General features: G+C 38.0%; 1 protein-coding gene across 3 annotated transcripts in view; it reads left to right on the top strand.

Moving 5' to 3' along the window:
* Positions 1 to 24529, top strand: part of LOC132113502 (protein FAM13B-like) — a 48764-nt gene that overhangs the window by 2476 nt on the left and 21759 nt on the right. For all 3 annotated transcript variants that reach the window (XM_059521293.1, XM_059521292.1, XM_059521291.1), the window contains exons 2-5: positions 939 to 1148; positions 1350 to 1527; positions 2292 to 2436; positions 11344 to 11459. In XM_059521293.1, coding sequence (XP_059377276.1) covers positions 939 to 1148; positions 1350 to 1527; positions 2292 to 2436; positions 11344 to 11459 — 649 coding nt within the window. The remainder of the gene's footprint in view (positions 1 to 938; positions 1149 to 1349; positions 1528 to 2291; positions 2437 to 11343; positions 11460 to 24529) is intronic.

Genomic DNA, 24529 nt, shown 5'->3' with positions numbered 1-24529 from the left:
CTTTCTCTGCTGATCTGGAATCTCCTCCTGGTGACGTTATAAGGAGAATTGTTACCTCCCCTTTCTCTGCTTTGCCCGCCCAAATATTTACATATAATTCAGTCGCAATGTCAGCACAGGCGTTACAAACAGACTTTTATGATATGGATTCGACAGCACCGGACCAAACAGTGAGTAACAGTGTTCATTAATGCCTGATCTGTGATCAGTGATTTCTGATGTGTAGCTAATTATTCAAGTTCACACACTTTCTTTCTAAATCGTTTAATACTGTTTATGCATCAGTGAATCAAGCCAGTGACTAAACGATCAACTTCACGTTGGTTCTCTTAGTAGCATGAAACAAATCTGTTATTTAAATTGTGATTTAACTACAGAACTACTTTTTTTTTTCGGAGCTGTCACACATCGCGAGTATATCTGCACACTTGCCCAAACTGCCGTTACAACGAATGACGCTGTTAAGCTGCACAACAAAGCTCTCACTGTATTCATGTGGTGTATTCATGTGTTTGCTGTTAGTTGTGGTGAAAGCATTTTGTGAGAGAAAACGTGTTGCAATAATGACGAGATGACTGCATTCACGCGAAAAACAGACTCTGTTTACTCAATGCTCATCACTGCAGCCTTTCATGTGATGTGAAAAGATCGAAAAAATAATTATATAATCAACACTTCTATGATTCGTTAATCTCGACAGCTGTAATAGTAAAAAAAAATATATATATATATATATTTGAGAGGGGGTTCCACATGTAATACGCATTTCAAATGCAAAGATGTCAGCCAATCACAACAGCTGTGGTTTACTTCGGAGTCTCACAGCAGACACGCCCCTTCAAACAGAGCATTTTGACAGCCCTATTTATCTCAGTGACTTGTTTTTACATTATTCCACGCATTGGTTTGTCTGAGTGAGCTGTGTTTGTGTTTTTCAGGAGGGCTGATCCTGGATCTGTTTCTAGTGAATGGGAACGCAGAGCGCGTGGAATGGCTCAAGCAGCGCTACAACAGTGGTGTAGAAGTGAACCTGGAGAAGGAGGCCGACCTGGCGTCAGCCGTCAGTCTGCTTCGCCTCTTCCTGCAGGAGCTCCCCGAGCCTATCATCCCTGCAGGCTTACAGGCTCAAATAATGCAGATCTATCAAGGTGGGTGAAGCTCTGTTATCCCACCAGCTGTCCGAATTGGCTTAACTTGTATCTCTCTGCATTAGAATGCTTGCTTTATCTTCTGGAATGTTCTGACAGACTTGTTAATATGATTGCATCATCAAAGCATGGCCGGTGTCTTTCACACCTTTGCATCAGCAGGCGGACCTCCTATCGTAATAACTGTTTGCTCTTCTTTAGACTACAGCAGTGAGGAAGAGCTGGGCAGAAACATGAAGTACTTCCTTCTACAGCTGCCGCAGGTCAATTACAGCTTGCTCCGCTTCCTGTGCCAGTTTCTGTCTGGTGTGGCGTCTCTTCAGGAGGAGAGCTGGAGCATAGGAGCTCTCGCTGCTGTTTTCGGGCCAGACATTTTTCAGTAAGATGCTTTGACATGGATATAATGTAGGAACACTTAATGCACCATGATATTGTGCAGAAATGTGAGGTATTCTTATGGAATTTTATTATATTTATATAATGAAATATATATTAATGTAGTGGTTGTTATAAAGCTATAGCATTTGTGCATTTGCATTTATCCTAAATGTCTTCTTTGAAGCACACTTTTCTCACAGAGTCTAAGAAATATAGTAAAAAAGGGTTTACAGTTCTTCCATTTACATGTCATGTGTAATTGTGATATTTACCCATCAAAATGACCTGCACTGAAAACCACCAACATGCTTAAAAACTATGTAAATTAATGTTCTTACACTTATTGTCAAATAATTCAATGTAAAAAAGCAATTGACTGTCTGTTTTGATCAAATGAATGGATCGTTGAATTTAAGGATTTAATTTCTTAAAGTCGTAATGACCCCAAACATTTGAGTGGTACCCTACTGGTAAATATAATAATAGTCCTCATTATAAACATAAAATACTAATCAACTTTAATATTGGAAGGTAAAAAGCCTTCAGTGTGTTTTTAAAGCGTTTTCAAAACTGTTTCCCGAACATGAATGTTTTAGAGTCCAGAATATGATTGGATGCTCAGACAAATAGAGCAATATTTGTGTTTAGACTTGAGGAAGATTAGTCCACAGACGTATTAAGCTGATATAGAAGAAAGTATTTTAACACCATGAACAACAGAGTGACACACTCCATTAAACTGATATAATCCTATATGTTCTGCAGTTTAGAGACAGATGTGGAGGATCTGAGAGAGCAGGAGTTGGTCAGACGTATTCTGGCAGAACTGCTGGAGAACCAGGAGGAGTTCTTTGACTCGGAGGACGAAGACACCTCCAACACCAATGACTACAGCTCCATTAACGACCAGGTGAACCTTCTTTCCTATGTGTTTTCTGATGCTATTTAGTCAATCCCTGAAAAGATAATGACAAGGAAGTACCATTCAATCGACCCCTGATCTCTGCTGGATAATATTGTTAATCACTGCATGCATCACACATACACAGACACTATTAATTAATGATATTTTTCTCAGTGGTTTGCATGTGATAGTGGCCCCTGGAAGTAAATTGTTGGATTCAGATGTTTATAGCCTCTTTATTTTGAAAATAAATGAAATGCATATAATTTGTAGCATGTCCATTTTCAAATGTAATGATAGTAGTTCGGCTGAAGCACTGTCCATTGAAAATCCAAAGAGATGTAGCAGTGCATTAAAAAACAAATACATGTGTTATGGTAAATCTGAATATACTTAAAAGAAATATGTTGTATATGCATCCACTGGAACGCAGCTCTCTCTTGAACGCACCTACAATGGTTAGCGGAAGTTAGAGAATATGGTTTATAAAATTTTAAATATGGATATTTTTCATACACGAACGCATTGATTCACTTCAGAAGGCCTTAATTAAACTCCCACAGTCATGTGGAGCATTTTTTATGATTTATGGACACCGTTTTTTTGAGCTTTAAAATCTTGAACCCCATTCACTGCCATTATAAAGCATGAAAGAGCCAGGACATGTTTAAGTATAACTCCAATTGAATTTTTCTAAAAGAAGAAAGTCATATACACCTAGGATGGCTTGAGGGTGAGTAAATCATGGGGTAATTTTCATATTTGGGTGAACTGTCCCTTTAAATTGTGGTTTATGGCAACTTAATCCAAACCCCTTAAGACTGTAAACAAATTGCTAGTGTTACAATATCGCAAGTCAAGTTACCTTTACACACACACACACACACACACACACACACACACACACATATATTTATTTATATATCAAAGAGTTTTCTTTATTTTCATGACTATGAAAATTGTAGATTCACACTGAAGGAATCAAAACTATGAATTAACACATGTGGAATTATATATGGAATTATATACATAACAAAAAAGTGTGAAACAACTGAAAATATGTCATATTGTAGGTTCTTCAAAGTAGCCACCTTTTGCTTTGATTACTGCTTTGCACACTCTTGGCATTCTCTTGATGAGCTTCAAGAGGTAGTCACCTGAAATGGTCTTCCAACAGTCTTGAAGGAGTTCCCCGAGAGATGCTTAGCACTTGTTGGCCCTTTTGCCTTCTGTCTGCGGTCCAGCTCACCCCTAAACCATCTCGATTGGGTTCAGGTCCGGTGACTGTGGAGGCCAGGTCATCTGGCGCAGCACCCCATCACTCTCCTTCTTGGTCAAATAGCCCTTGATGCCTTCAGTGTGACTCTACAATTTTCATAGTCATGAAAATAAAGAAAACTCTTTGAATGAGAAGGTGTGTCCAAACTTTTGGTCTGTACTATATATATATATATATATATATATATTAGGGATGTGCACGGATAGTCGAACATTCGAATTTTCGTTCTGCTCTAATTATTCGATAAATAAAAATGATATTCGAATTTCGCAAAAAAAAAAAAAAAAAAAAGTTCACAATAAAACCTAATTTGGTCACTTTCTGTGATTCTCCACGGCATATTTGAAGGTGTATGCAAGCAAAAAATAATTAATGAATGATTAAGGGGCCATTCACATATCGCGCCTAATAACGCGTGGAAAAGGCTATGCGCTCCGCTTTCTCCTTCTTTCCAAAGCGCTCGGGCAGAAACGCTCCTGAGGCGGCGCTTTCTCTCCATGAAGACACGGAAATTTCAGCAAAGGATAAATGGATTTGCAGCACAAAAAAATCTCTTTCACTAGCTCTGCTACTAAATTTATTTCAAAATGGCAATCCATATACAGCTATGATCAGCTGTTCCTTCATCTTGGCTGAGCTTTAAACGTTGTTACAGGAAAGGATGAAGCTGAATGTTTAGTTCTTGTCACATGGCCTGCGGTGCGCTTGCGGCATTCTGAAAGTTGAGATGTTTTTAACTCAATGCAGTGCGGACGCGCCTGGAAAAAACGGGACCGCGTCGTACCGCGTGCGCATCGCGACCGCGTCGCTTCCATTGAGCGCGCATACCGCGCACCTACATTGGAAATAACGAACTTGAGCATGCAAAAGACGCGATATGTGAACGCCCCCTAAAAAAACTGCGGTCTTCTAGTACTTCAAATATGCCGTGGAGATTCACAGAAAGTGATCCAAGAACATTGTTGCAGCATCTCTCAAGCAACGAATAAACACTGCTAACTTGGAGAATTCAGTGAAAACTCCTCTTCTCGCGTCTGCCCTCGGCACAAACATCTCATGTTTCTCGATGAAAACATGAGAGAAGTAAGAAAAAAAAACTTTTTTGAACATTATCAGAACATTTTCCTTGATGCGAGTGGTGCGGATGCAGTCGCCACGATGAAGAGGATGCAAAGCCCACTCGTCCGAAAAGGCTGAGCCAGTTCTTCAGCGATGATTACAGAGAGTCCAGCCGAGACGAGTGGGAACAGTTCTTGCTGGAGCCATGTATTCCACCAGATGAGGATCCCATTCAGTGGTGAAACGAAAACACGAAGCGCTTCACAAAACGTATTCGCTTAGCACACCGTTATTTGTGAGTCCCGACAACGTCTGTGCCGTCAGAGCACGTTTTCTCCGCAGCCGGCCTTATTGTTAACAGACTAAGGAGCCGACTTTCCCCCAATCATGTTTACATGCCCATATTTCTTAACAAGAACATGTAAAACAATAGAAAAAAAAAAAAAAAAGATTTGCTGACAGTTTAAAAGTTAAGTGTAAGCTACATTCTGTACAATAGCCTAATTGCTGCAGGCTGCTTTACGTTTTTTTTGTTCACTTTTTGTTTTTTTTTGCTTTTAATCTGTACTTTTGTTTGTTTTGCACGCATTGTTAAAGGTTTTCAGCTACAAAACACGATGTGTAATGTTCAAGCTTATTGTAAGCTTGTTCAAAATGACGAAAACAAATGTTGCTGAAAAATAACGTCTGACTCATTAAACTTAATTTAAATAAACGAATATTCGAATATTCGTTTTTTGTGAGCTCAAATATTCGAATGTGATATTTGTGGAAAACGCCCAATACTGATTGTGTCAAAGCAGATAAATAAATAGTGTGTCGATAAAGCATGAGGACAATAGTAAATTGTTTGGTTGAAGTCAGTTCATTGATGATTCAATGAGGTCATCGTCCAGCTCAGTTCATTTCAGATAGTAGACAAGGAACCAAAACTCCATTGGTGACAGAAATGGAGAAACCAGGCTCGATCGGGGGGCCAGTTCTCCTCTAGCCAGACGAAACCAGGATGATGGGGTTTAATTCCAGACTGCATCACAAGTCAGATTGAGCAGAGGACTCATCTGGTTCCTGTGGTCTTGTCCCGGTGGCCGTTTCGTCATAAGGTCTTTGCAGATCTATCTGTGGAGCACATCTAGTTGGCATGGTCTCCTCTGACATTCAGGGCTGTAGAGATTATCTCTAGGTGCTGATCCACCATCTGATCTGGATACAGACTGGATCCATATGGCTGAAACTGACTAATATTAGCGTATATGCCATTCTTCTTCTGATGCAGTGAGTAAATTAGGTTTTATGGGAAGTGTTCACGGTTTCACTTGACCTAATTAATGCTGTCTATCAATCCTTTAAAGTAGGTTTGAATTATGGAAATGTGATAGTGTGTTATGTGTAAGCCAGGTTAAAGAGATGGGTATTTAATCTAGATTTAAATGTGTGTCTCTCAGTAGATTATTCCAGAGGTTGGGCACTAAATAGGAAAAGGATCTGCCGCCCGCAGTTGATTTTGACATTCTAGGTATTATCAAATGGCCAGAGTTATCACAAAGAGTGATAACAGCATATTACCATAAATGTTGATGTTTTACAAAAGTACATTGATTCTGAAAGAGGCCCTTATAAAAATATTGGTGACTGGATCAGCCTGCATCGTTAATTGTTAGTGCAGCGCTTAAAAATGCTTCAGGGCCAGTTGTACATTGGTTTTCCAGATCAAAAGGCTTAGTGTAAGTCGGTATTAGCTTTGTTCCTCATGAAATACTTGCCCAAACCTTTTAAATGTGATATTGCAATTTGAGTTTTAAAAGGCGATTATATACTTGTGTTTGTTTTAAAGCTTTTAAAATGTGCAGCGTTTGCCCCAGTTCCAGCTAGAGGCAGCACTTTACACAAGCAGATGTGAAGCACAGAAAAAGTAAAAGCATTGTTAGAAGGTTAATATGTCTGCTGTGTTATGTAATTGACTGAAATCCTTTCCAAAGGTGTGTCTCCTCGTTCAGTGCGTCTGTGAGCGTTTGCAGACTGCAGGTTCTCTCACACATGAGGAGCAGCTGAGATTTGTTTTCTTTAAAAGTGCAAATTGGTTTAAATCTCATTTGTATGGCATTCTACTTCTTTTTAAGGACCTTGAGATTTCTGACCACACCAAACTACCTAATATCTGCTTTCTTCATATACACATCAAACGGTTAATAATAGGCTGTAAATTCTTTCCAAGAGACTTCTCCTTCTCCCATGCGTCAAACTGGCAAAAAAAGTCCTTTTGTACAAAGACAATACTAACCACAGTTACATAACCGAGTGATGTAAGTTTGGTTCTGGCACCTGTGATGGTCTCCAGGGACGTCTCGCTTTCATAACAGGCAGAAATATACAGACCTGGGAAAGGTTAATCTAAAAGACATAACCTGGAGCGCTGTCTAATCTACATAGACAGCTGCCTTTTAAGGCAAGACTCTAACAGTCCTTGAACTTCTCAAATGACTGATTTGTAATGCTTTACGAAGACGTAACTCACAACGGATTCCAGTAGACTTCTGCAGAGAGGATGTATTTCTGTAGGCCGAAAGCCAGTAATGAGTTAGCACTTTTGGTTTCATCGTTTTTGGTTTTTTTGAATGGGTTTTTGGTTAAATGCCTGACGTAGGGTCTGTGATTAACAGAAGCTCAAGATATTTTTACAATTTATTCTACAGCATGAAATACATCAGTTATAGCCCTTTCACTTTCATAGACTTGTAGAGTTTATAATCACACTTCTGTGACCTATTCTACCACAGACTATCGGGAAATGATTTTTTAAATAACGAGTGAAAGAGTCATTTGAAACTTGAAGTTATGTGACCGTTGTGTATTTCATTTATAGCCAGTGTTTAGCCTCTGATTTCTGGCATTTGTGTTTATGCTTTCAAATTCACAAAAGTTGTGTTGATTTGTGAGGATTATTATGAAGAACAAAGCATGTAAGAATAATTAAAGTTTGTTTGTCACAGAGCTTATTTTCTGTAATAATCCAGAAGCCAGTGGGAAAATCCTATTGGGCTTTCTGTACTGTAACTTCCTGCTTGGCAAACAAAATACATCATCACCGCAGCATTTAATACAAATACTGTGTAAATAGTACAGATGTGGTCACATTAGCCACATTTTTGCGGAATTTCAGCACATTTTTGTGGGCAAAAAAGGTCCATTGTCAGTTGTATAGCGATTATATAAACCACAGTTCACACTGATGACTCTTCCAAACCAAGCAGTTACTGTTGGAAAGCAATGAGGTTTTTGTGTGAATTGAACCTGTTGCAAAATCTGAGTTTGGAAATATTTGCACTGATTCTTTTTGAAATTACTCGATTTAGCAAAAAAACTGTAAATGTGACCGCACAATTTTGCTGCCAAATGAAATATTCAGGCCTTCACAATGATGATGCTTTAAAAAGCACACTAGGTACGAAGCTTATTTAGTTTTGGACCATAGCTCTAGTATGGCTCTGTGAAATTGGGTTTATTTTTCCCAAATTCCATAAATTTTTTTGTTACATATATATATATATATATATATATATATATATATTTGTTTGTTTTTTTTCGTTTAAAATTTTCTGGTTTCCATTTTATTTTATTTATTTTTTTACATTTTTCTGGAGTCCTTTTTGATGGTTAAATTTAATTTTATTTATAAAAAAAACATGTCTAATTGAAATCATGAAACGTGAACAATTTTACATCAATTTCTTAAAAGTTTAGCAAAAATTTAATTTTTAGGGATTTATAAAATTTATTTTTACAATAATAGCCCCCCCACCCCATGTTGTGTATTTAAATTTTTCTGGCTATCAAATTAAGCCATAAAACATTCATTTAATTCTTATTTTAATCAAAATGAAAATATTTTTTGACAAACAAAGTGGGGTTACTATTCAGATTAAAAACATGGAATAAATATTGTGTGATTTATCACTTTAAAAAAAAAACTAAGTTGTAATATTTTTATGTTTAGTAGTAGTAGATTTGATTTAAGTATACTGACCTATTTTTTATTTATTCATACAAAATTTGACAAATTCCGTGACATTTCATGTTATACAGAAAATGTAATTTTTATGACTGGATTCTGCCATTCTGTAAACATTTTCCGCATCGCTGAAATCAAAGGACCCTGCTTTTAGTCTGCTTGTAGCTGACCCACATGCTCCCTTGAAAGATAATTTAGGTTATCTTATTGGCCTCAGAGGGTTCCAATGCAGACATGCTGTGAGGTAATAGACATTAGAGTCCCAACTGCTGAGGAGGATAAAAAAACTGAATTGCATAAGAATTGCATGAGAAACAGAAGGGACGGCAACAAATGTAAGCAGTGGGGGGAGGTCTTCGGTAGCCTATCTGGACTCAAGCCAGCGCTCAAGGAGCTGGCATATGCTGAAATGAATATAGGCATAAATCACAGCTTTATATCCAAGTGTGTCCCGCTTCAGAGACTCTCCCAAACTCTGATCATATGTCTCACTGAGAAGAGATGGAGCTGTAATTATTTGGCCCATGTCAAGGTTGGCATGCTTAAGCATTTAACTTGACTTGGCAGGCCTTTTTACATAAACTTGTTCTGTACCTAATTACATATTAATAAAAGATTAGACTTGTGTCAGAGGTGGACAATGTCCTGTCCTTATAAGTATGCATGACTCTGACTGGTGACCGAGAACCTAATCTCCCAAGCAACACTTATTTTTGTGTGTTTATCATTCAGTCTCTAGTGTCTATAAAAAGGTTGTTTCCTTTTGTTCTTCTGATTCCTGTCTCTGCCCTGAAATGTTCAGACCAGTTGTGGCCAGACACACAAAATAAAGCAGGTCACCGTGCAGCACTGCAGATCTTTCAGCACACAGTTGCTGAGCCTGTTTTTCTGATCCTCAGAGGCCGTCAGATGCGTTTTCCATTTGTGTGGGTTGTTTTTCCTCTTCGGTTTGTGTATGTGTCTGCAGATGTTGTTGTGTAATCTGGAGGCTGCACATTAACAAAGCCTCTGAAGCCAAATGAAGTCTGAGGTTCTGCATGCTTCAGCTTCTTGGAGGAATTAAAACATCATGGATGAAGCTCCTACACGCTCTTGTTTTGAAAGCAGTAGTTACTAATAATAAAAACAGTGAGAGCCACATCTTCACATCAAATTTTGCTTTGTTGATTTTATTTAGTTGTGTCCAACATCAAAAAAAAACTTCTCTTAAATAATTATAGCAATAATAAATACTAATACTAATTATTGTTGGCATTGTTATTATTGTTAGTTATAATAATTTAAATTAATAATAATAATAATTGTATCAGTGTTTTATAATTTTATATTATTATTAATAACATTAATTTTTTAGAAATTCAATAATAATACGTACTACTACTACTACTACTAATAATAATAATAATAATAATTGTTGGCATTATTATTAGCTATATTAAAAATATTAATTTTAGTAGTATTTTATAGTTTTAAAGTATTATCATTATCATCGTCATTACTATTATGCATTTGGCTACTGATGTTATTATTACTATTATTAATTCTGTTGATTAAAACGAAAACATAGGAGGACAAATCATTACAAATATGACGCTGCATGGAAGTTTTCGGCTAGATGTAAAAGCACATCTTTTCAAAGGAAACAACCAACTAGCTTTATGCATCATTACGCAGATTTACTTGAATAGTTTTGGCACCTTCACCCAAAAGCAGTCTTATCTAAAGATACCTAGAATGCATTAAAGGTGCACTTTTATGCTAGATCTTTACATGCATGCGCATTTTGAGTTGTGCTGTGGCTGAATAATTACAATGCATGGATTTGGTGTAATTGCATTGTCTTCCTAAAAAGGCAGAGCAAATCACATGGCGAGATCCCTAAGGATTCGCACCTCTAAGTCTGGAGAAATAAAGGCAGGTGGGATGAAAGTTCCTACAACAAAATAGCAATAAATTGCAGAATCTGGAGCTTCAGTGTCCAGAAGATAAATGAGAGTGAACCGTGGCTGTAAGCGTATAGAGATGTGTGAAAATACAGTCATCCTCCGAGCCCTCGGCAGCCGTTCTGCACGCTGCATGTGACTCATATCTGCATGGATGCTCAACAGCAGCCCAATCAGATTTGGAGGGAAACGGTTGCGTTGGCAACAAGGCAGCGATACTGCAGCAGGTGCACGGTGCATTTGATTGTGCGCTAGGGCCAAAGTTGGTCTGATATTAAATACTGTCAGATAGAATTTTACACTTAGATGTGTAGCCCTGAACATTATGTGCCAAGGTTTGAATGCTATTTGAATTTCATCAAAACCATAACATCAGATCCTGTGGTTCTCACCATTGTACGTGTGATGTCATGAGTAAGCAGTTGCACCCACAGCGTGCGTGTGATCTCGTATGCAAGCGTGTAAATTAGATAATCTGGCTCTTAGTTGTTGCATAATGCCTGTATATCACATGGGGCATAAAATGTTGACTAATTTGTTGATTAATGCAATGAGATAAATGCTGCTGAAGTGGTGTCAGCAGGCCTATGATATTAATATTCCGCTCTCTCTCACCCCTGTAGATCACTGAGCTCCTGGAGGAAGAGAAGTTGGAGGCTTGTGAGGAGCTCCCACGGGACGGAGAGGACAGTCCTTCCTCCATGTCTCCTAAACATGCCCATGTCGACCCCTCCTCCAGGTAAAAGCAGTTTTAGAAACATCTTCGTCTGGGATCTGTCTAGTCTGAGATCCTTCACAGGCATCACCCTGTGCAATATAATATCAACGTGTGTGTGTGTGTTAGGGGTGTGCACGGATAGTCGAATATTCATTCTGCTCTAATTATTCGATAAATAAAAATGATATTCGAATTTCGCAAAAAAAAAAAAAGTTCACAATAAAACCTAATTTGGTCACTTTCTGTGATTCTCCACGGCATATTTGAAGGTGTATGCAAGCAAAAAATAATTAATGAATGATTAAGGGGCCATTCACATATCGCGCCTAATAACGCGTGGAAAAGGCTATACGCGCCGCTTTCTCCTTCTTTCCAAAGCGCTCGGGCAGAATCGCTCCTGAGACGACGCGTTCTCTCCATGAAGACGCGGAAATTTCAGCAAAGGATAAATGGATTTGCAGCACAAAAAAATCTCTTTCAGTAGCTCTGCTACTAAATTTATTTCAAAATGGCAATCCATATACAGCTATGATCAGCTGTTCCTTCATCTTGGCTGAGCTTTAAACGTTGTTACAGGAAAGGATGAAGCTGAATGTTTAGTTCTTGTCACATGGCCTGCGGTGCGCTTGCGGCATTCTGAAAGTTGAGATGTTTTTAACTCGATGCAGTGCGGACGCGCCTGGAAAAAACGGGACCGCGTCGCACCGCGTGCGCATCGCGACCGCGTCGCTTCCATTGAGCGCGCATACCGCACGCCTACATAGGAAATAACGAACTTGAGCATGCAAAAGACGCGATATGTGAACGCCCCCTAAAAGAACTGCGGTCTTCTAGTACTTCAAATATGCCGTGGAGAATCACAGAAAGTGATCCAAGAACATTGTTGCAGCATCTCTCAAGCAACGAATAAACACAGCTAACTTGGAGAATGCAGTGAAAACTCCTCTTCTAGCATCTGCCCTAGACCCTCGGCACAAACATCTCAGGTTTCTCGATGAAAACATGAGAGATGTAAGAAAAAAAAAAACTTTTTTGAACATTATCAGAACATTTTCCTTGATGCGAGTGGTGCGGATGCAGTTGCCACGATGAAGATGCAATGCCCACTCGTCGGAAAAGGCTGAGCCAGTTCTCCAGCGATGATTACAGAGAGTCCAGCCGAGACGAGTGGGAACAGTTCTTGCTGGAGCCATGTATTCCACCAGATGAGGATCCCATTCAGTGGTGAAACGAAAACACGAAGCGCTTCACAAAACGTATTCGCTTAGCACACCGTTATTTGTGGGTCCCACCAACGTCTGTGCCGTCAGAGCGCGTTTTCTCCGCGGCCGGCCTTATTGTTAACAGACTAAGGAGCCGACTTTCCCCCAATCATGTTTACATGCCTGTGTTTCTTAACAAGAACATGTAAAACAATAGAAAAAAGAAAAAAAGATTTGCTGACAGTTTAAAAGTTAAGTGTAAGCTACATTCTGTACAATAGCCTAATTGCTGCAGGCTGCTTTACGTGTTTTTTTTGTTCACTTTTTTTTTTTGCTTTTAATCTGTACTTTTGTTTGTTTGCACGCATTGTTAAAGGTTTTCAGCTACAAAACACGATGTGTAATGTTCAAGCTTATTCTAAGCTTGTTCAAAATGACAAAAACAAATGTTGCTGAAAAATAACGTCTGACTCATTAAACTTAATTTAAATAAACGAATATTCGAATATTCCTTTTTCGTGAGCTCAAATATTCGAATTTGATATTTGTGGAAAACGCCCATCCCTAGTGTGTGTGTGTGTGTGTATTTAAAGTCACAGTAGCACAGCCTACATTCACTCATTAAATTCTTATCTCTGCCACTTATCTCACGATGAAATGTTTTTCTTAATGCACCAAAAAACTAAAAATTAGGTTCAGTGTTTTTTTTGGAGGTGCACTTATAATTTCTAAATTGTCATAATTTAGAAATAAAATTGTTTTCTATAATTCATATAATTTAGAATGACATAAATTTGGCCGTATTCCAGTTTTTCTGATTGTTTGCTATGTATTTCTCTGTTTAAAGAGCCAGTAAGATGAAAATTCCAAGCTTCCTATCACTGTTTATAAGTCCTGTACAACAGGTTTAAATCCATGCAAGGTTAAAAAAAATTGTCATTTTGTCAAAATATAATTTTAAAATTACCTCAATTCTCAGAGATCCCCAAACAGTTCGCGCGAAGCTGTTCAAAATATTCAGTTTCCTTAAACCCCACCTTTCGGTAGCATACTGTGTTCTGATTGGTCAACTGACAACTTCACGGTAAACAATGCGTTAGTGCTAGCTAGTGCTAGCAGGTTGTGATTCAGAGATGCTTGTTGGTCCAAATAAAGTTGGTAATGAACCCTCTTTTATGGCCAAACGCTTTGAAAATCCCGCCTTGAACTCACCGAGATTAGAAAAGCAGTCATCAGTGAAATGTTGTGAACACAACAAAAGGGATTTGTTGTACTGCTCTGGTATTGTGGTAAAAATGAATTTTAGCCATTGGTTCTTCTGATCTTCATTCTTTGGCAGTGAAAATAAAACAAACTTGCCTTTACAATTAAAAACACACTGTCTCCTCGACATGATGCTATCACACCAACTACTAACCAGAGCGTCTGTGTGGGGGGTGGGGCAGGTCAGAGTTTTGTTTCTCCCAAGACGGTAGGCGGAGGTTATTATGCAAAGTGTTCTCGTTACGTACAAAGAGATGGGCAAAAGATTTAAAATCTATAACAACTCGTTTCAGCGAGTCAGAGGTGACTCCTTACTTTAGAAGCCAATAACTTTATAAATCGTGTACTTTTTGATTTAATTACTTTGCACATTGTTTACACTGATGGACAGCTACATCATACACTGTAATACAGGTAATTTTTGATTTCCCATCTGTGTGGCTCTTTAAAGTTTAATGCTTTACCCTAAATGGGAGTTGACTTGAATGAACAATAAAAAAGTTAAATTAACAATACAGAAAAATATGCATCTAGCATCTTGCATGAACAAATAGTTGGTGGATATACAGTACATAAAAAAACACATATTCTGCCCTTAACTATCTTTAGTGTATTTAGCTACTTTTTTGTTTGCATGTTGTAGTGCAGCTAATTACTTTCCCTCGAGAGTAGCTTGACTGTAGCTTAGCTGCTTTAAAATCTGATTATCTTTTATCTTCCTTAACACTGGTGTCCCTGATCCCAATCTTCCCGCTGCGTTGAGACTCATAACTGACCTGTCAGCTGTCCGAGCTGTGATCTCTCTTGGCTCTTTGTTCCTCTGAAGTCGATCGGGACACGCTTTCAGAGGGTGACTTCAAACCCACAGTGACCTAAATGTCAGATGGCCTTGCCTTGATGCCACGTTATAAATCTAGCACTTCAGAGCCATATCAAGTCAATGAGTCTGGGATCTGTTTTTATGTGTAGCTGTTTTTATAGACATGCTCTAGATTTTAAACATGGTATGTAAGGGTGTTGAGAGTATGATTAATGGCTTTGGTAGCATGTTTCTGTCTGACCCAAGCTAAATTGGATTGATGTTTTGGATCGAGACTAAATGGAGAGAATGTGAAACGTTTGTGACTCAGATCAGTGATGAGAAGGTAACGGTGTTTGGACAGTTGCTCTGTGATTAAATGCTTTAACCTTTAATACTAATAAAGAAACAGCCTTGAGAGTTGGCATGTGTTACAACAACATTGAGAAATCCTTGCTGAAGCGAGACAGATTTATATGCTTGCATTCTTTCCAAAAAAAAAAATTCATTTGGCTCTGCTTTTGTCATTGGTTTTATTCCATTAACCGCTCCCTTCTAAGAAATGAATTATTTATAACATTCATAGGCATCGACTCATTGCATCATGGAAACAGCATACAAGAAACTTTATTGACAGTTGAGTTTTAATTTTGACATGTTGCTTTTCTAACAATGTAACACTCTAATGAGTGTTGAAAAGGTATTCAGTATTCAACTAAAGCTACTGTACAGGATTGGGGTGGGTGAGATTTTTTTTATGTTTTTGAAAGAAATCTCTTATGCTCACAAAGACTGCATTTTTTTTGATAAAAAATACAGTAAAATTTTGAAATTATAATAATTTAAAATAACTGCTTTCTTTTTTCCAATATTTTAAGATATAATTTATTCCTGTTATACAAATCTGATTTTTCAGCATAATTTCTCCAGTCTTCAGTGTCACATGATCCTTCAGAAATCATTGTAATATTCTGATTTGCTGCTCAAGAAACCGTATTATCGATGTTGTTTCATATTATTATTTTATTACTGTTTCTAATTCATTTGAAAAAGCAGTCGTGCTACTTAATATTTTTTTTGAAACCGATAAGTATATTTTTCAGGATTTGATGAATAGAAACTGTATACTATAATTTTTTTAACATTATTAGTCTTTACTATCTCTTTTGATCAATGCATTCTTGCTGATTAAAATGATTAATTTCTTTCCAAAAAAACAAAAACTTAATGACCCCTAACTTTTAAACGGTAGTATATTTTTAGCCAATCCTTTTTTTGGTCAGCTTGTTGCAATGCATTCTGGTATTGCCTTTTCTGTCATGTCAAGTCAAGTCAAGTCAAGTCACCTTTATTTATATAGCACTTTAAACAAAATACATTGCGTCAAAGCAACTGAACAACATTCATTAGGAAAACAGTGTGTCAATAATGCAAAATGATAGTTAAAGGCAGTTCATCATTGAATTCAGTGATGTCATCTCTGTTCAGTTAAATAGTGTCTGTGCATTTATTTGCAATCAAGTCAACGATATTGCTGTAGATGAAGTTACCCCAACTAAGCAAGCCAGAGGCGACAGCGACAAGGAACCGAAACTCCATCAGTGACAGAATGGAGAAAAAAAACCTTGGGAGAAACCAGGCTCAGTTGGGGGGCGAGTTCTCCTCTGACCAGACGAAACCAGTAGTTCAATTCCAGACTGCAGCAAAGTCAGATTGTGCAGAAGAATCATCTGTTTCCTGTGGTCTTGTCCTGGTGGTCCTCTGAGACAAGGTCTTTACAGGGGATCTGTATCCGGGGCTCTAGTTGTACTGGTCTCCGCTGTCTTTCAGGGCAGTAGAGGTCCTTTCTAGGTGCTGATCCACCATCTGGTCTGGATACGTACTGGATCCGGGTGACTGCAGTGACCCTCTGATCTGGATTCAGACTGGATCTGGTGGCTACGGTGACCTCAGAATAAGAGAGGAACAGACAAATTTTAGCGTAGATGCCATTCTTCTAATGATGTAGCAAGTACATAGGGTGTTATGGGAAGTGTTTCCGGTTCCGGTTTACCTAATTAATGTAGCCTAAAAATCTTTTAACGGATTTGGATATTAAAAGCATATTAGTATGTTATGTGTAAACCAGGTTAAAGAGATGGGTCTTTAATCTAGATTTAAACTGCAAGAGTGTGTCTGCCTCCCGAACAATGTTAGGTAGGTTATTCCAGAGTTTAGGCGCCAACTAGGAAAAGGATCTGCCGCCCGCAGTTGATTTTGATATTCTAGGTATTATCAAATTTCTGAGTTCTGAGTAGCGGACGTAGAGGATTATAATGTAAAAGGAGCTCATTCAAATACTGAGGTTCAAAACCATTCAGGGCTTTATAAGTAATAAGCAATATTTTAAAATCTATAGGATGTTTGATAGGGAGCCAGTGCAGTGTTGACAGGATTGGGCTAATATGGTCATACTTCCTGGTTCTAGTAAGAACTCTTGCTGCTGCATTTTGGACTAACTGTAGTTTGTTTACTAAGCATGCAGAACAACCACCCAATAAAGCATTACAATAATCTAACCTTGAGGTCATAAATGCATGGATTAACATTTCTGCATTTGACATTGAGAGCATAGGCCGTAATTTAGATATATTTTTGAGATGGAAAAATGCAGTTTTACAAATGCTACAAACGTGGCTTTCTAAGGAAAGATTGCAATCAAATAGCACACCTAGGTTCCTAACTGATGACGAAGAATTGACAGAGCATCAAGTCTTAGACAGTGTTCTAGGTTATTACATGCAAAGTTTTTAGGTCCTATAATTAACACCTCTGTTTTTTCAGAATTTAGCAGCAAGAAATTACTCGTCATCCAGTTTTTTAATATCGACTATGCATTCCATTAGTTTTTCAAATTGGTGTGTTTCACCGGGCCGCGAAGAAATATAGAGCTGAGTATCATCAGCATAACAGTGAAAGCTAACACCATGTTTCCTGATGATATCTCCCAAGGGTAACATATAAAGCGTGAAGAGTAGCGGCCCTAGTACGGAGCCTTGAGGTACTCCATACTGCACTTGTGATCGATATGATACATCTTCATTCACTGCTACGAACTGATGGCGGTCATATATGTGAAGGATGCATTCTCCGCTGTCTTAGAATTTGAACAATATTAGGTCTTAAAAGGCAGCATAGGCTTACAACATATCTTTTTGTCAGGAGGACACGTGATGCTGGAAAATGCCATCTTGGTAGGTTTTGGAACAGAAGTTTAGTCTGCATTTGTGTTGCATAAAATATTATCCTCACCAAAACAAGTTCAGACTGTGTTCTGTGAGTGGCAAAGCTCCAGACGCCTGTCTGTCTACTAGTATCTACTAGTATTACGATCTTGGTACACTTTGCTAATCCTGCACACTGTGAAGTGTTTAGTTTCTGCATAAACAGCTTTGGATGGCAGCTGCCTCAGTAAGTCCAAGTCAGACACAAACAAACATCATGATTAGCTGGGAAATGGGCGGAGCAAAGCTGCTAATTAATATGAGCACATCTAAATGCTCTGGGTCTAATAAGCTGTTAATTAGTGCCAGGCTTTTAGAAGATTCGTCTATAGCTCTTTTCAGCAAAAAAATGTTTGGACATATTTACAGAATTTATTTCAAGTAGTTTCGGCAAATATATGAAAACATTTGGACATCACTTTTTTTAATAAAAAAGGGCACAGTAAAGTCTGTCATATTGAATTATTTGATTATTTAGTTTATTTATTTCCTATGCAAATATGTTAAGCCAAGCATTACAGTGACTGTTTACATTGAAGGTTTAAAGGAAAGTTCAAGCAAAACCATTAATTTAATTGAAAATGGTTTGTTTGGCTGCAGAAACTTTAAAAGTAGGCTATGTCATGACCCTTTTAAGGCCAAGAAGGCTTTTACATCATTAACTACCTTAACGGCATGGGCCATGTCACAACAGAGGCATACAGGAGCATTGTTATTTTTTTAGTCCTCTGATGGTATCTCTAATGGCCTGTCATTCACAGCAGTTACAGATAGCATTTTATAGCTTTTATATGTTGCAACGCATTTTTGTTGTGTCACGATTAGGGATGGGCGTTTTCCGCAAATATCACATTCGAATATTTGAGCTCACAAAAAACGAATATTCGAATATTCATTTATTTAAATTAAGTTTAACGAGATAGATGTTATTTTTCAGCAACATTTATTGTTTCCGTCATTTTTGAACAAGCTTACACACAATAAGCTTGAACATTACACATTGTGTTTTGTAGCTGAAAAACTTTAACAATGCGTGCAAAAAACAAAAGTACAGATTAAAAGCAAAAAAAACGTAAAGCAGCCTGCAGCAATTAGGCTATACAGAATGCTTACACTTAACTTTGAAACTTTGAAACTGTCAGCTTTTTTTTTCTCTTGTTTTACATGTTCTTGTTTAGAAACACAGGCATGTAAACATGATCAGGGGAAAGTCGGCTCCTTAGTCTGTTAACAATAAGGCCGGCCGCGGAGAAAACGTTGGCAGGACTCACAAATAACGGTGTGCTAAGCGACTAAGTTTTGTGAAGCGCTTCATGTTTTTGTTTTACCACTGAATGGGATCCTCATCTGGGGGAATACATGGCTTCAGCAAGAACTGTTCCCACTCGTCTCGGCTGGACTCTCTGTAATCATCGCTGAAGAACTGGCTCAGCCTTTTCCGACAAGTGGGCATTGCATCCTCTTCATCGTTGGTGACGGCGACTGCATCCGCACCACTCGCATCAAGAAAAATGTTCTGAAAATGTTCAAAAAAGTTTTTTTTCTTACTTCTCTCATGTTTTCATCGAGAAACCTGAGATGTTTGTGCCGAGGGTCTAGGGCGGACGCGAGAAGAGGAGTTTTCACTGCATTCTCCAAGTTAGTGGTGTTTATTCGTTGCTTGAGAGATGCCGCAACAATGTACTTGAATTCGGTCACTTTTTGTGATTCTCCACGGCATATTTGAAGTACTGTAGAAGACCGCAGTTCTTATTCATTAATTAATTATTTTTTGTTTGCATACATCTTCAAATATGCCGTGGAGAATCACAGAAAGTGACCGAATTAGGTTTTATTGTGGACTTTTTTAAATTAAATTTTATGGCAAGCAAAAATATAGCGAAATTCGAATATCATTTTTATTTATCGAATAATTAGAGTAGAACGAATATTCGAATGTTCGACTATCCGTGCACACTCCTAGTCACAATAGCAAATAATCAATGATTAACTACAGAACATGCAATTTCAAGAATGAACAATGTGCTATAAATCCTTCCCAAGCTGTATTTTCAGTTTCCATTTAAGTAGTTATCATGTTTTGTAAGATTTCTTTATGCTTCTCAAAGCATCGGTGAACATTTGGTCTCGTATACTTGGAGTCAAACAGGCTATCCACCAGTCATGTGTGCATGTAGATTATACAATGAGGAAAAAGGGTCAAAGTGTCTGTATTTGGTGGCATCTTGAGAAAGAGCTGCAGGGGTTCTTCAGTGATTATACTGACCCCCATTGTGCCCCAGTGGAATCTGAAAGGGTGTCGCACATATAGCTAAATATAAGCGCTGCAATGTATCCTTCACCAGCTATGGAAAATATTTTTCACAGCTTTAAAATGGTGTTCTTGAGACGTGTTGTTCAAGCTTTAGAATGTGTGAACAGATTCTGACAGCATTGGTCTGTATGTGGAAGGGTCAGTTACTACTTGCACACTTCCTGAAACACAGCTTTACATTATAGACGGAAAGGCCATCATAGATGCTTTCACCCTCACTGAGCATTCCTTACAGATGACTTTAGTTTAAAATAAGGGTTGTTTACACTGATATTGATAACTTGATGACTTGCAAAGGGACTTTCAAAGTTGTATGTGTCCTGGGAATCGAACTTGCAACCTTGCTCCTTATGTTGCTAGTGCCATAATCTATGGCTGATGATATATTGGGCAACTTTTTGAGCAATGTTGCCATCAACGGGCATCCAGGTGAGACATGGGGCCTGTGACCGATCTAAAGTATTCAGATAGGAATTTTTTACCAATTTGTAATGGGAAAGCGCCCAAGCAAACATTGCTCAAAAAAAAGTTGTCCCGTGTATCATCAGCCATACCATTTGAGCTGAAGAGCCACTAAACTCCAGTGACTATCCTTCTGGAGCACAATGGAGATCGCTCATTGATGAACCATTATGGGATTCAAACCCACAACCTTTTGGTTTTAAGTGTAGGTCTTCAATCGCTAAGGCATATAATAGATAAAGAAGCCTTCATATATGCTTTCACCTTCACTAAACGTTCCTTTAGTCTGTTGTTCATGCTGATATTGATAACTTGATTATGTTTTTGAATAGAGTTTACATTTTCAAAAACACTAGTGTATTGATGCATGTGTTTGTACAGAAAATCTTCGTTTCGGCATGCATATGAAAAAATGATGTATTCATATAACAGACACTGCTTTCCAAAGTACATTGCTGTGCATTCAAGTTGTTTGTGTGATATGTTCAATCCCTGGGAATCGAACCTGTGAACATGCCGTAACTTACCAGTTGTGCTAAAGAATCACTAAACTCCAGTGACTATCCCTCTGGAGCACAATGGAGATTTCTCATTGATTAACCATTGTGGGATTCAAACCTACAACCTATTGGTTTCAAGCTTAGATCTTCAATCACTATGCACACTACAGTTTGAGGAGTGTGGTATATTGTTGCATTGGAGATGTTGGGACCTCCTGCACAGATCTGTGTCAGCTCAACACATTTGAGAGTCTCCCTTCTGGATTGAGTCTCCTAAGTTTCCCATGCACTCTTGTACTGAGCCATCAAAACAAGTGCAGTGTTGACTCGACTTGAACTCTTGGCCCAAATGGGCAGCCATACATGGAAAGTGTAATAACTCATTTCCACTCCTCTTTTTAAGCTTTGCCGCAGGCATCCAGCTACATTTATTGGGTTTCACCCTTCTTTCGACATCCTACCACCTGGACATGTCAAAAAGCAGGCATAACATGATAGGAAATTTGATACTCGCTGTGCCGAGCTATCAGAGTACTTGCAATGAGGACAACATCTGTATGACTCCGCCATCCTCTGTATCTCTCTTGTTAAATGAGGTTTCTAGTTCTCCTATTACCTCATCAAAATTACGTTGGGAATGACAACTCAGTCCTTGCATCTGAAGTGGAGACGCCTTATTTGGTTTTTGGTATCTTGCTCATCCCTAGAACTGCAGGAAGTGTGACATGTTCTCCAACCGACCGAGAAAAGGGAGAGTTCAGCCAAAAATTTGACAACATAATCCTGTGGTAATGATGCAAAGAAAAAAAATTATAATTCTATATATATCTATATATATATCTATATCTATATATATATCTATATATATATATATATATATATATATATATATATATATATATATATATATATATATATATATATATACTGAAACAGCATAACCGAAATAAAATGTTTCATTTAGCCTCAAAAAAACAAAAAACAGAAATGAAGTTATTTAATTAATCAAATGTATGTAATAGTGAATACTCAAATAAAAGATTAGTTTCATATGTTACCCTGGAGTTGCTGGGGTATATTTGTAGCAATAGCCAAAATAAAACATTGTATGGTACAAAATTATGGTTTATTACTGGTTTATAATATATTACTTTTTTGCCTAAAATCAATAGGATATTGAGGATCATGTTCCATGAAGATATTTTGTAAATTTCATACCTTAAATATATCAAAACTTAATTTTTGTTTAGTTAAAATGCATCCCAGAATTTCAAATAGTTGTATCTCGGCCAAATATTGTCCGAAGCATTATTTATTCAGCTTTCAGATGATTTAAAATCTCAATTTTGAAAAATGTACACTTAAGACTGGCTTTGTGGTCCAGGGTCACATATAAACATTTAAATTACTGTTTTAAATCAACTTTAGTCCTTAAAAAGGTAAGACCATAAAGAGGCATCAGGAAATTAATTTATTGTTATTTTTAAATTTCAATAAAAATATTTTTTATTTCAGTGTTTGTATCTGCCGGGATACGAAAACCTTTTTTAGGGTCCAGGCATACTAAAAACCAACAAAACGTAATTTGTTTGAATTTTGTTCAGAATCTGAAAGTGAATCTGAAAATGAGCGGGGCGTTGTTTTTCATGCTCTTCCTTATGTGATTACAATCAGTGGAAAGCTTTCAAAAAAGACACAAAAAGTGATCCAAATGATTATGCCACATTTCAAGTCTTCTAAAGCCATATGATGGTCTTGTGTGAGAAACAGACCAAAATGTAAGTTGTTTGTGAGCAGGACAGTAGAATCAATGAGTTTTGAATTAAATGGGTGAGTGAATGATGACAGATTTGAAGATGACATCGGTGACGTTATGCACGTATTTATGTGTCATTTCATCAGTCTGTGATTCCCTTAACTGTAAACGGCAGTGCAGTAAGGCATGAAGAATGACTGTTGTTTGGACAGGAACAGGGTTATATAAAAGTCTAACAGGTCTTTGAGTTGGGGAGGGAGGTCTCTCTCTCTCTCTCTCTCTCTCTTTCTCTCTCTCTCTCTCTCTCTGTGTGTGTGTGTGTGTGTGTGTGTGAGAGAGAGAGAAAGAGAGAGAGAGAGAGAGAGAGAGAATGGAGAGACAATTGGCCCAGAGCACTAGCGACGAGGCTGCGTCAGACGGTGGTGTATTTAAGCGAGGGTCCAGCGTTTCCACTGCAGCACTTTTTTAGCAGAGTGCTTGAGTCCCACACACAGGCAGACAGCACATACAGGACTCCGCAGAATGAGCGCCGGCAGCCTGTGTTTGCTCTTTGACCTGCTCATCCAGACTTTAGCACCTCAAAGTGCCCAGTTAGGATAACCTTACGCCCAACGTTAACAACCAGAACGGCTCGTCAACGAGAACCAAAGCGAACAGCATGGCTTGTCAAGTCCTTCTCCAGAGGTAATGTTTCAGAGGAGAAAATCTCTAGAGATTCAGTGGAAAACAAGCTGGGGATGTTGCGAGAGAGGCTGTGTGTGAAGCCCTTGAGGTGGATTGATTTTTTTATTTTTTCTTGTTTATTGGTTTTGGACCAAGGCTGCTTGTGATGTTCACTGCCTCTCAGATTGCATGATGAAAAGCCCTGCTAACTTACGCAACATTGCCGATGAAATACGATTATTTGGTAAAAACGAGAGATGCAGGTTCGGGCAGAATTGTGAAACTGATGAATCATTGCATGATACAGGATTTAATTCACAAGCAAACAGTGGTGTGTGTGTGTGTGTGTGTGTGTGTGTTTTGGCCACTGCTGCTGATAAGATGACACTGATGACGTTTACAACTAGCGTTAGCATGCATTTTCTTTAAAGCAGTGTTTTATGGGCTCTACTCTAGCAATTCATATACTGCATTCACTGCAAAACAAAAAGAAACAAAAAAATCCTCCTCAGTATTTCTGTCTGGTTTTCCAGTACAAATATCTAAACAGCCTTACATGGAAATGTGCTTACAAAAAATATCTCAAGTGAGGTTTGAAAACTAGTTTTCCCTTTCAATCAAGTAGAAAAATAGAAATTTTTCATTTGAATCAATTTCTTATGTAATTTTGCTTCTGAAGTAAATGTATCTTGATTTGAAATGTATCTGCACTGGAAGACACCACAAAAATACTAAATCAATTTTTTTTGCACTGTGGTCAGAAGGTACAGTACAGTAGAAGTTGAAAAGTAATGGAGATCTATTAGAAGTGAACTCATTTTTCTACTCCCAGGATATTTACATTTAGACTTATTGGGTTGACATGTTGA

This window comes from Carassius carassius, chromosome 33 (genome assembly GCF_963082965.1).
Source record: "Carassius carassius chromosome 33, fCarCar2.1, whole genome shotgun sequence".
In the NCBI taxonomy this organism is placed as follows: Eukaryota; Metazoa; Chordata; class Actinopteri; order Cypriniformes; family Cyprinidae; genus Carassius; species Carassius carassius.
The sequence above is the reverse complement of the archived record's forward strand: the minus strand, read 5'-3'. Positions and strand labels throughout refer to the sequence as shown.